At 35.4% G+C, this 12,639-nt stretch overlaps 2 protein-coding genes across 3 annotated transcripts; both read left to right on the plus strand.

The window, feature by feature from the left end:
* The first annotated feature begins 1,183 nt into the window (after positions 1–1,183).
* LOC104106305 (disease resistance protein Roq1-like) lies at positions 1,184–6,073 on the plus strand. 2 transcript variants are annotated; one of them, XM_009614824.4, is made up of 3 exons: positions 1,184–1,463; positions 3,981–4,348; positions 4,984–6,073. In XM_009614824.4, exons 1-3 carry the CDS (start codon positions 1,452–1,454, stop codon positions 5,783–5,785), a joined length of 1,182 nt encoding a protein of 393 aa, XP_009613119.2. In that variant the 5' UTR covers positions 1,184–1,451; the 3' UTR covers positions 5,786–6,073. The 2 variants fall into 2 exon arrangements, with proteins under 2 accessions (XP_009613119.2, XP_009613118.2); XM_009614823.4 differs by having other exon boundaries at positions 1,185–1,463; positions 3,697–4,348.
* On the plus strand, positions 5,801–12,146 carry LOC117279216 (disease resistance protein Roq1-like). The gene is made up of 3 exons (XM_070191481.1): positions 5,801–6,073; positions 6,200–6,487; positions 10,826–12,146. Exons 1-3 carry the CDS (start codon positions 5,801–5,803, stop codon positions 10,832–10,834), a joined length of 570 nt encoding a protein of 189 aa, XP_070047582.1. The 3' UTR covers positions 10,835–12,146.
* Positions 12,147–12,639: the final 493 nt, after the last annotated feature.

The raw sequence follows: 12,639 nt of genomic DNA on the forward strand, positions 1-12,639 counted from the left end.
CAAGCGTACCGTTTGGTTGCACACGTGTAATTACACAGTTATATTAAATTTTAAATGAAGTAATTATCAAACTTAAAAGTTAATATAATAAATATATGCCTATAAATAATTTTATATAAGTATAAATGATATTAGATTTGGTATTTAGCATATTTTTTCTTGAATATAAATTAATTAGTCATCATATATTTATAACTAATATTGTAAAAATAATTGATATATATATTTCAAATTAATAATATTTAGTTTAATTAATTATAAAAACTAAAAACATACGTCTTGTAAGAACATCATAGAATGCATTTTTATAAAATAAATTAATATTTATAAATATAATGTCATAATATTATTCAAATATTTGACAAAACTAATCTATCAATTCTAACTAAAAAATGAATAACATACAATGTGAAATAACAAGTAAAGTGGAACCATAAATATGACACAATTTCAAATCCAAAAAAAAAAAGTTTAACATATGTCAAATTTCAACATAATAAAAATAAGTTCCAATACAACTTAAGATTAGGAAACATAATAAGTTTATAACCCTATTAAACAACGAAATTCTACTTTAATGACATCACTCATAATATGCCAAATTTGTTAATGACTCATTTCTAATATTAGGAGGTGTAGTTTCAAAAACTAGAATAATAACGCAGTTACACTAAATGAAGAAAATAAAATAAATAAAAAATAAAATATACAAGCAATTACATGAAATCACAAGAAGTAAAGGTAGAGAAATAAAAGATAAATAATGTATAAAGAAAAATATGTTTAAAAATTAAAAGGTAAAAAAAATAAAAATAAAAAATAAAAATAATAGAAATAAAAAGTTATAAAGAAAATAAATTAAAATAAAAACAAAAAGAAAAAAAATTAAAAAGTAACCATGTAATTACACAATATAATTACCACCAATTATAATTGCACCTTTCCAATTACACCAAATTCTATGCTAACTAAATAATTACTTGGTCAAACAAACATGTTAAACTGTGTAATTACATCCAATTACACCCAAATCTAATTACTACCCGATCCGTATGTGATACGGATAAAAAACGAGTTATTATTACTTATGCAAGAATTACTAGTCTTCCAACTAGAAATCTCAATTTAAGGCTAGGAATCCCAATTTAAGGCTAGGAAAGACTTAACAAATATAAAAGTTAAATACATTTTGTTATGCATTTGGTTAACATCTTGTAAGATAACATGATTCTTATCGGAATTCAACAAGTTTTTTAAAAGTTTTTTATCCAAACTATTTTTGTAACCTGTTATAAATTATTGTATTTCCATCGGAAGTCCGGCGATATGAGGAGATCAGAGAGATTTTGGGATAGCTTCCTCCGCCGGCGCCACCTCTATTGCTACTTGATCCTTGACCAAAGCCAACTCCAACTCCACAACTTGCTGTCAGTTTTTACCACCTATTAACTATGGTGAAAAAGGTAAAGTTTTAACTTTTTATCACTCTTTAATTGTTCTAAGCACCAATTTTGTTGAGTTTTCTGCGTGTAAACATCTGGGTAGCGAGATTGGAGCATCATTTTCTTTAATTTTGCTTCCCTTTTAGTAATTTTTTGCCTTTTGTTTTCTCTTTTCAACTTTACTTTTTTTCTCCTTTTTCATCACTGCTCCTTTTTCAGGCGTTCTTCTTTGTTTCACTCTTTAATTTCTCACTACAATAGTGAAAAAGTTGGACTACAATTTTTATGACATGAAATAGGAAGGTGATAAGAAGTTTCCCATAAAGAATATGAATAGTGAAAAAGGTATAAAAGTCTTACCGTCCGTTTGGCCAAGCTTCTTTTTTCGCCAAATGTTTTGTTTGGCCAAAAGTTTTCTTTTTCTTCTAGAGTTATAGTTTGTTTGACCAAGCTTCTTCAATTCTGGAATTAAGTATTTTTTTTCAAAGTTGAAGTGAAGCTAATATTTTTGAGGAGAAGCAGAAGCAGTTTTGGAGAATCAGAAAAAAGTACCTTCTTTTCGAAAGCACTTTTATGAAAAATACTTTTGAGAAAAATACACTTAGAAGCAGTTTTTAAAAGCTTGGACAAACACTAATTGCTACTCAGAAGTGCTTTTCAAATTAATTAGCCAAACATAAACTGCTTCTCACCAAAAGTACTTTTGAGAAAAGCACTTCTCAATAAGCTGATTTTTACACCTTGGCCAAACATGCTATTAGGTTGTTTGACCAAGCTTTTAAAAGAAAAAAAAATGCTTTTGGGTAGAAGTAGAAACAATTCTTGTTGAAAAAAGTAGCTTCTCCCCCGAAAACACTTTTTCGAAAAGCAATTTTGAGAAAAATACACTTAAAAAGCACTTTTTAGAAGTTTGTCCAAACAGTAATTACCTAAGTTGCACGAACTCTTCGATTTTGGTGCCGTCCCCGTCCCGGATTCGGTCAACTGACTTTGGACACTTTGACCGGAGTCCATCGACAAATTTGGGAGAAAAATTGAGAATTTTATTTCTCAAAATGAAAAATAAAACAGATTTAGGAGAATGAAAGAATAATGTCCATCTTGGAGAATGAAAGATTGAATTCTACAATATTCATGTAAGTTTTTCACAGAATATCTCTTAAAATTTACAATATTTTTATAGCTCTATTTTTTATTAACAGAATCCTCGCAGCCGTATCCATATCCGGATCCACACCCCCGAATCTTAAAATTTAGATTTTGCCGAATCCGATACTCGGATCCGTCCCCGTATCGGATACCCGCACCCGAGTTCGAGCAACTTAGGTAATTACGGCTCCAAAGTAATTTTCAAATTAATTAGCCAAATACAAACTGTTTCTCGCCAAAAGTACTTTTTTGAAAAATACTTTTGAGCTATGTTGCGTAGACTCCCCAAATTGTGTGAGCTATCACTAAATGTGAATTTGACACTTATAAGATAGTTTTACGTAGTAATGATGTGTTCAATTTGCCTTGGTCGGTTGGTCCATGCCATTTCAGGTTCAACTCAAGTAAAAAAACAAAAGAAAGTGGACAACAAATAGTTCCCTGGGACCTTCTTAGGAGTTGGACCTCTTCACAATAATGTCACAGAGACAGTGATGGAACATACTACCTCGGCCTAATTTTATAAAGCAGTGTAAATTAACGTGTGGAAAAAATGTATATAAGTACAAATATGGAATGATAAGAAGACTTCATACCAGACATTGACTTAAAATGTGACAACAACTTAGATATCATCAACAATACTAAATCAGAGTACATTCACCGTCGATCGAGAGCTTAATGACAAGTCTAACGGCTTAAAACAACATGAATTCTAACAAAATGTATCAATGCCTAAAATATACAGTAGTACTTAGATACTGTATTTATACAGCTCTCTATTTACAGGCTAGTGCACACATATGCTAAAATATTATTGTAACATGTACTGCCATTTAACCTCCAGATGTTATCCATTTTATTAACAACAACTTTCTTAATTATTGTGATTTAGATAAAACTTGTACAATCTCAGTCTCACATTCAATGTTTTAACTGCAAGTAAAAGTAGTATTAATTCTAATAAAGAATTTGTGTTGATTGCCTTCTCATTTGTTTTTCTTCGTCTTTTCCAACTTTGGCTTTTCTTGATCTTTCCTGAATAGCGGGAGCTTAGTGCACCATTTTAATAATGAAATAAAGGCAGGGTTCAATTTTATGACAGATTGGAAGACCAAATTCTGCATTCACATAGATGAGAACTGATTTGCCTCTTAGGCTTCAACTATTTCTCCTTAATTATTAAGCACCTCAACAACCCAATTGTGTCAGTTTTCTCACCATATACCAAAAGCTGATAATTTACTGTTAGTTGATCTTTAGCAATATTCTTCAACAATGTCTTATGCTTCTCCTTCCAAAGATTGGAAGTATGATGTCTTTTTGAGCTTTAGAGGTGAAGATACACGTAAAAACTTTGTGAGTCATCTCTATAATGCTCTAGAACAGAGAGGAATACATGCTTTCAAAGATGATGACCGGCTGGAAACGGGAAAATCAATTTCTTATGAACTTCTGAAAGCCATAGAAGAGTCTAGATTTGCCGTCGTGATATTCTCAAAAAGCTATGCATCCTCAAAATGGTGCTCAGAGGAGCTTGCACACATCATAAAGTGTCAAAGTGAATTGGAGCAGACTGTGATTCCAATCTTTTATGATGTGAGTCCATCTGATGTACGCCATCAAAATCCACCATTTGCCGAGTCATTTTCCCAACATGAGGAAAAATACAAAGATGATATGGAGAAGGTTCAAAGATGGAGGGATGCATTTGCGGAGGCTGGAAAATTATCAGGACATGATCTAAAAAATTATAAGTATGCTTTCTTTTTCTTTTTCTGTTCTGCTTTCTTGTTTTACAGGAGGAAATAGGACCAAACTATAAGTTAAGTTACATGTCCAAACAAGTATCATCTGTGTATTTTGCGTAAAAAGAAAAGAAGATCCGATCCAGGAAGCAGAGACATGTAGTCGGTTTACTTGTATTTATAATTAAAAAACAAATTTAATGAACAGACCTTGAGCATGTGCTTTTTTAATAATGTACCGATGGTACTAGGAATGTCACATAATAAGTTCTTCTTGATATGGTATATAGGCATCATTGGAAGATGTCGTGATTTTCTTACGATTCTCCAGATTTGTCTTATAATATCGTCATTTTGTTCTGCAATATTTTGAAAACGTTTAGTTGATTATTGGACTTAGATAGGTAAAACAGTAAAATTATGCAATCAGGAATATATAATTGATGGAAGATATTTTTCTGATTTATCTAGATAAGGCTTACAATTATTTCTAGAGTAGATTTTTGGAGATATAACATTATAATTAACAATGAGTAAAGCTATCCTGTAGCATTATTGTGAGCATTTATTTTAGAGAGTCTATTAAAACACTATGTTAACGTCTGTTTAATTTACATAGTGTCCCTTTGCATCGTAATGTGTAGGGATGAGGTTGATTGCATCAATAAGGTAGTTGATTACATATTACCAAAGTCACTTCAAGCTATCCCAACGTCATCCGGAAGCTTAGTGGGCGTGGAACCTCAAATTGAGAAAATAATTTCATTATGGGATATGGAATCAAATGATGTTCGTTCCATTGGAATATGGGGGATGAGCGGTATTGGCAAGACAGAAATTGTAAGTATCATATATGAGAGATATCGTCATCTATTTGATGCTGATTGTTTTCTTGGTGATGTTGGAGAAATATACCAGAAAAAGGGTCTTACATGGATACAACAAGCTCTCATCCGTAAGCTATTGGGGAAAAAGATACCTATAACTAGTGAACGCGAAGGTGCCATACTTATAAGGAATCAGCTTTGCTGGAAGAAAGTTTTGGTCATTCTTGATGATGTAAACCATCTAAATCAACTAAAATTTTTAGTTGGAGGGACAGAGTGGTTTGGCGGGGGTAGTAGAGTTTTGATTACCACGAGAGACAAGCACCTGATAATCGCTCATGTAGGGGAGAACAAAGTGTATGAAGTCCTACTATTATCTGAGAATGATGCTCTTGAACTGTTTTGCCTGCATGCTTTCAAGAGAAAATCTCCAGAGAGAGATTTTGAGGAGCTTTCAAGGGAAGTGGTGAAGTATGCTGATGGGCTCCCATTAGCTCTTGAAGTTTTGGGTCCTTCTTTTTGTGGACGAAACAAAGAGCAATGGAGAGATATAATTGATAGACTGAAGAAAATCCCTAATGATGACATTTTAGGAAAACTTAAGATTGGTCTTGATTGATTGAATAAAGATGAGATGAGAATATTTTTGGATATCGCATGCTTGTACAGTCATGAACAAAGATATTATGAGGAACGAATACTTAAGAGTTGTGGTATTCTTCACTTGATAGAAATAAGCCGTCTCATTGAAAAATCTCTCTTATCCATCAGTAGAGATGGCTACAGCTACATATTTAATATGCATAGTTTGATTAGAGGAATGGGTGAAAATGTCCTCAAGGAAGAGCACACAAACAGCAGAATATGGCTTCATGAGGAGGTTCATGACCTTTTTGCTGGAAAGTTGGTAAGGGATATTTGAACAAAATTGATAGTTTTGTAAGCTGATAGTATTGTGACTTTGTTCCGTTGAGTTTTTTCTGTTTTTTTTAATGATTCCTTGACAAATAGATATATGTTTCTTTCTTTACAGAAAACAAAAAAGGTGGGAAGCCTAAAGATCCCAAAAGGTTACAATTTTGAGGATGAAAATATAAATCATAACAAGGTATTCAAGAGGATGCAAAGCTTACAGGTATTAATAGTTGATAATAAAATTTTTTGCTCGGAAAGCACCGTCACTTGTCTTCCTTCAAGCCTGCGGTGGATTCAATGGCCGTTCTATCCTTCAAGTTCATTGCCGCAGCAGTTTGAACCATCACACCTCGTGGGGCTTAGATTATATAACGGTCGGCTTGTCGAACTTTGGCCAATATCAAAGGTATACTTGCGACTCTCTCTCTCTCTCTCTCTCTCTCTCTCTCTCTCTCTGTCCAATACAACAAAATTCCATTTTTTTTGTTTGCTAGGTTTAATGCACATAAATTGATCACTCCACAATTTAAATGCAAATGCAATAAATGTTTTGATATACACAATTAACATCAATATGTTTGGTAATCACTCACTTGAAAAGTGGAAACTTAAACTTACAGGTCCAGTGTACAAAATTCATCCAAAATCACACCTATTATCTTTCCAATCACTCCAGCAACTCATATTTCCATCTTTTCCCCCAAGTAAATCTTCTAAATATTTAGGTGGAATCGAACTATGGTGACATTCACGAATCACGATCTAAACTTTAACATATCGATGTAGGTCCTGTTTTGAGTTAAATAAATTGTATATCAAAGATGGTTCAAGAAACTTTCGTTGTAGGAGCAAATATAATAATTAAATCTACCGTAAAACATGGATACTAGGACATTCGACCACGGAAGCTATTCACCTTGTAAGGAGGTTGGTTGAGCAGTATAGGGAGAGGAAGAAGGAATTGCATATGGTGTTCATTGACCTAGAGAAAGCATACGATAAAGTTCCGAGGGAGGTTTTACGGAGATGTTTGGAGGCTAGAGGTATGTATGCATGTTGCTTATATTAAGGTGATTAAGGACATGTATGAGGGAGCTAAAACCCGGGTGAAGACGCGTGCGGGCCTCAGACCACTTTCTAGTTGTGATGGGGTTGCACCAGGGGTCAGCTCTTAACTCATTTTTATTTGCCTTGGTGATGGACACACTAACACGTCAAATTCAAGGGGAGATGCCATGGTGTATGTTATTTGCGGATGATATTGTATTGATTGACAAGACGTGAAGCGGTATTAATGCGAGGCTGGTGGTTGAAGACAGACCCTGGAGTTTAAAGGTTTCAACTTGAGCAGGACCAAGACATAATTCTTGGAGTGCAAGTTAAGTAACAAAACCAATGAAGTGGACGTGGTCGTGAGGCTTGATAAATAAGTTATCCGTAAGAGAGATAGTTTCAAGCACCTTGGGTCTATTATCCAAGGAAATTTGGAGATTGACGAGGATGTTACACACCGTATTGGAGCGGGATAGGTGAATGGAGGCTCGCATCCGGTGTTTTATGTGAGTAGATAAGAATGTGCAACCTAAACTTAAAAATATGTTCTACAGCGTGGTTGTTAGACCAACTATATTGTATGGGGCAGAGGTTGGCCAGTCAAGAACTCCCATGTCCAAAAGATAAAAGTAACAGAGATGGGGATGTTGAGATGGATGTGCGTGCATACCAGGATTGATAAGATTAGGAATGAAGATATTCAGGCCAAGGTTGGAGTGGTCCCGATGAAGGACAAGATGCAGGAAGTGAGGCTTAGATGGTTTAAGCATGTGAAAAGGAGAAGTACAGATGCCCCACTAAGGAAGTGTGAGAGGTTGGTCTTGGTGGGTCTGAGAAGAGTTAGAGGTAGGCCAAAAAAGTATTGGGGAGAGTTGATTAGGCAGGATATGGCGTTGCTTCAGCTTACCGAGGACATGACCCTTGTCAGGAAGATATAGAGGTTGAGAATTAAGGTTGAGCGCTAGTAGGTAGTCAAGAGTGTTTCTTTCCAATACAAGTAGTAGTGGTGTTAGTTTTGTATTCTATTATTGTTAGATTTGTATTACTACATGTTGTTCCTTTTGCTTCATTTTTCTATTATCTTGTTGTTATTGCTTGCTACTACTGCTTTCTTTTCATTTTTCCTTGAGCCGACGGTCTGTTGGAAACAACCTCTCTACCTTCAAGGTAGGGGTAAGGTTTGCGTACACAATACCGACCCCAGACCCAACTTGTGAGACTATATTGGGTTTGTTGTAATCAAAAGGACCTAAACATGCTATATACCTGTTTTCTATAATTCATATTCACTAAACAATCATATTTATGAACCTTCAAAAGTGAAGAAATATTTTATATATATATATATATATATATATGAGTTTTGCTAACCTACTACAATCATGTAGTTAGTGGCGGAATCAAGATTTTTAATAAGGGGAATCAAAATATAAAGAAGTAAACTCACGAAGAAGCCAAATGGTGTCAATATATAGTGTAAAAGGGCAGCCCGGTGCCCAAGGCATCCCGCGTTCATGCAGGGTCCGGGGAAGGGTCACATTCCAAGGGGTGTGATATAGATAGCCTACCCTAATGCAATCATTAGTGGCTGTTTCCACGGCTCGAATCAGTGACCTATAGGTCACATAGAGACAACTTTACTGTTGCTCCAAAGCTTCTCTTCTGTCAATATATAGTGTAACAACAACAACAATAACCTAGTAAAATCACACAAGTGGGGTCTGGGGAGGGTAGAATGTACGCAGACCTTCCTCCTATCCCGGAGGGGTAAAGAGGCTGTTTTCGAGAGACCCTTAGCTCAAGAAGACGAAAATAGACAATAGAATCTGTGACAACAAAAAAAATCAGAAAAATAATAGAAATTGTCAATATATAGTGTGTACCATAAAAATGTAAACTTTACCTAGCTACAAAGTGAAATTTTCTGACGAAGGATTGTCGGTTGATACCCCTTGAGTACACGTGGCTCCGCCACTGCATGTAAATCGGTTTGCATTGTATTCCCTCCGTTTCAATTTAGATGAGGTAGTTTGACTCGGCACGGAGTTTAAGAAAAAAGAAGAAGATTTTTGAAACTTGTGGTCTTATAAGCTTAAGAGGTAAAAGTTTTGTGGGGCCATGACACTTGTGTGGTTATAAAAGCTTCTCATTAAGGGTAAAATGGGTAAAATGAAGAGTTTAAAGTTAAATTATTTCCAAATTTATAAATGTATCATTTATTTTGAAACATACTAAAAAGGAAAGTACCTCATCTAATTTGAAACGGAGGGAGTACCTACATTTGACTTCTCCAAAATACATATGACAAGACATGCCACCACATTAAATATATGGACTTTTGGGTCTTTAATCCAAATCCTTAAATTCCTTCTCCATTTCTCTCCCATTTTGCTCCCCAATTGAACTCCAGCAAACCCCAATCCCAAATTTCTACTTCTTTCTCAAATTTTCTTGTAGTCCGTAGTAGTATTTCTGACAAAACATTCCAATAACGTAACAAACACTGTCACCAAAGGAGAGGTCAAAAGCTGGTGAGTGAAACATCAAACTGAATTTTGATTAAAACTGGGTTTTGGCAAAATAACAGCGTCCTAATTTGTGCATCTTGTTGAGGTTTTATTTTAAGATGTAATATTCTTAAAATGAGGGTGAATGGGAAATGGAGGGAAAATGAAATTTTGAGTAAAATTTTAAGTTTCCCCCTCTTAACAATAAGACATTGTCCCATATTGGAAGTGGAAGACATTTTTGGTGGGTATATATATGATTGCTCTTCTTGTAGCTCTTAAAGAGTTAAGAAGAAAGCAAGCCTCGCGCCGTCGTCGTCGCTCGCTCGCTCGGCTCGGCTTCGGCTACGGCTACGGCTACGGCTACGGCTACGGCTACGGATTCGGATTCGGATTTGGATTTGGTCAAATGATCGATTGATTGATTAATTTTTTGGACCAAATTTATTTGTTAATAGTAAATATTAACGTAAGATTATCCGTATTTGTAACGGATATTTTCCAATCCGTGTATTGATAATTGGCAGCCGGATAATGGTCTTCCCACCATGAAGTGCTTGCTCCACACACCATGAAGTGCTTGCTCCACAAACACTCGGAACTCAACTGAAATTACCAAGAACTCAACATACAATTAGCTATACATTGCATTCCTTCCTCTCAGCATTTCCATTCGATTTTCTGAGTATCTCCTCCTTTGTTCTGCATTGTTTTTAAACTTCAAACAAAGCAACTGTAAGTGTGATTTGCTACCGAACTTTGTGTTCGCCGAAACACTGGGGTTTGAAGTACCGCTACACCAGTGTGTAATTCGTTCTATCCTGGGAGGAAATAATCCATTACCTTGGGTACTAGGAGGGGATTAAATTCCTTAAGGAAACACTGTGAATTCAGTGGGCTCGAATTCATTATTATTGTTTCATTACGTTAACTTATATTTTGCAGAATTAATATTTACAAATACAGGAATATTGACCGGGAATAACAATCTTAAGGAATTTAATATTTATTTCTGTACTTGTGTTATTCTTATTATTCTGCAAACTAAAACCTTTGTGGTTTTGTGTACTCCCGTTTTGGAGAGTAAAGCCTTCGTGGCGTTTTGTTGGATATTAAAATCTACGTGATTTTTACTCCAGTTTGAAAACGTGTATTAAACGTTTGTTTGTGTCATTCTTTTACAGAAAAGATGATGACTGAAAACGAAAACCAAGCTGTTCCGATGGCGACTGCCAACGCAACGACAAGCCGAACACCGGCGTTGGCACCGGCAGAAAAACCCGGAAAATTTTCCGGGATTGATTTCAAACGCTGGCAGCAGAAGATGTTCTTCTACTTAACTACGTTATGTTTACAGAAGTTCATCAAGGAAGATGTTCCTGATCTGCCGGATAAAACTCCAGATAATGAACGCTTTCTCGTGATTGAAGCGTGGAAGCATTCTGATTTTTTATGCAAGAATTATATTCTTAGCGGACTGGATGATAATCTGTATAATGTATACAGTAGCATGGAGACATCCAAAGAATTGTGGAATGCGCTTGAAAAGAAATATAAGACTGAAGATGCCGGGATGAAGAAATTCGTTGCCGCAAAATTTCTGGACTACAAAATGATAGATAGCAAGTCTGTTATTACTCAAGTCCAGGAATTGCAAGTGATTATTCATGATCTACTTGCTGAAGGTCTTGTAATCAACGAAGCATTCCAAGTAGCAGCAATGATTGAGAAGTTGCCTCCGTTGTGGAAGGACTTCAAAAATTATTTGAAACACAAACGAAAGGAAATGTCCCTTGAAGATCTCATTGTTCGGTTGAGAATTGAAGAGGACAATAAAGCTGCTGAAAGGAGAGGCCGTGGAAATTCAACAATAATGGGAGCAAATATTGTTGAAGCTAACAAAAAGAGGAAGAAGGCTTCTGGTCCGAAATACAACCCAAGCAAGAAGCGGTTCAGTGGAAACTGCTACAACTGTGGGAAATCCGGACACAAATCTACGGAGTGTCGTGCTCCGAAGAAAGACAAGAAAAGGGGTCAAGCAAACATGGTAGTAAACCATGATGATGTTGATAACTTGTGTGCCATGCTCTCTGAATGTAACTTGGTGGGAAATCCTAAACTGTGGTGGTTTGATTCAGGAGCCACTCGCCATGTTTGTGGAGTTAGAGAGGCTTTTGCTACCTATGCTCTTGCTGAACCCGGAGAGACAGTTTATATGGGAAATGCTTCAACAGCAAAAGTTGAAGGATATGGGAAGGTATTTCTAAAAATGACTTCTGGCAAGGTCATGACTTTGAACAATGTCCTTCATGTTCCCGAAATGAGAAAGAATTTAGTCTCTACTGGACTTCTTGTTAAGCACGGTTTTAAGTGCGTTTTTGTATCCAACAAGGTTGTAATTAGTAAGAATGGAATATTTGTGGGAAAAGGTTACCTCACCGAGGGCCTTTTCAATCTCAATGTAATGGTTGTTGAAAATAATAATAATATTCCAGCTTCTTCTTACTTACTTGAGTCAAATGATTTATGGCATGTGCGTTTGGGTCATGTCAATTATAAAACCTTGCGGAAAATGATTAACTTGGAAGTACTGCCCAAGTTTGAATGCGAAAAATCAAAATGTCAAATATGTGTGGAATGTAAGTATGTTAAACATCCTTATAAGTCAGTTGAAAGGAATTCGAATCCTTTAGACTTAATTCACACAGATATTTGTGACATGAAGTCAATACCATCTCGCGGTGGAAAGAAGTATTTCATAACTTTTATTGACGATGGTACTCGATATTGCTATGTTTACTTACTGAATAGTAAAGATGAAGCAATAGACGCATTCAGGCAATACAAAAATGAAGTTGAAACGCAACTTAACAAGAAAGTAAAAATGATAAGAAGTGATAGGGGTGGTGAATATGAATCTCCTTTTGAAGAAATATGTTTAGAATATGGAATTATTCATCAAACAACAGCCCCTTACACGCCCCAATCTAATGGGATT

This window comes from Nicotiana tomentosiformis, chromosome 12 (assembly GCF_000390325.3).
Source record: "Nicotiana tomentosiformis chromosome 12, ASM39032v3, whole genome shotgun sequence".
In the NCBI taxonomy this organism is placed as follows: Eukaryota; Viridiplantae; Streptophyta; class Magnoliopsida; order Solanales; family Solanaceae; genus Nicotiana; species Nicotiana tomentosiformis.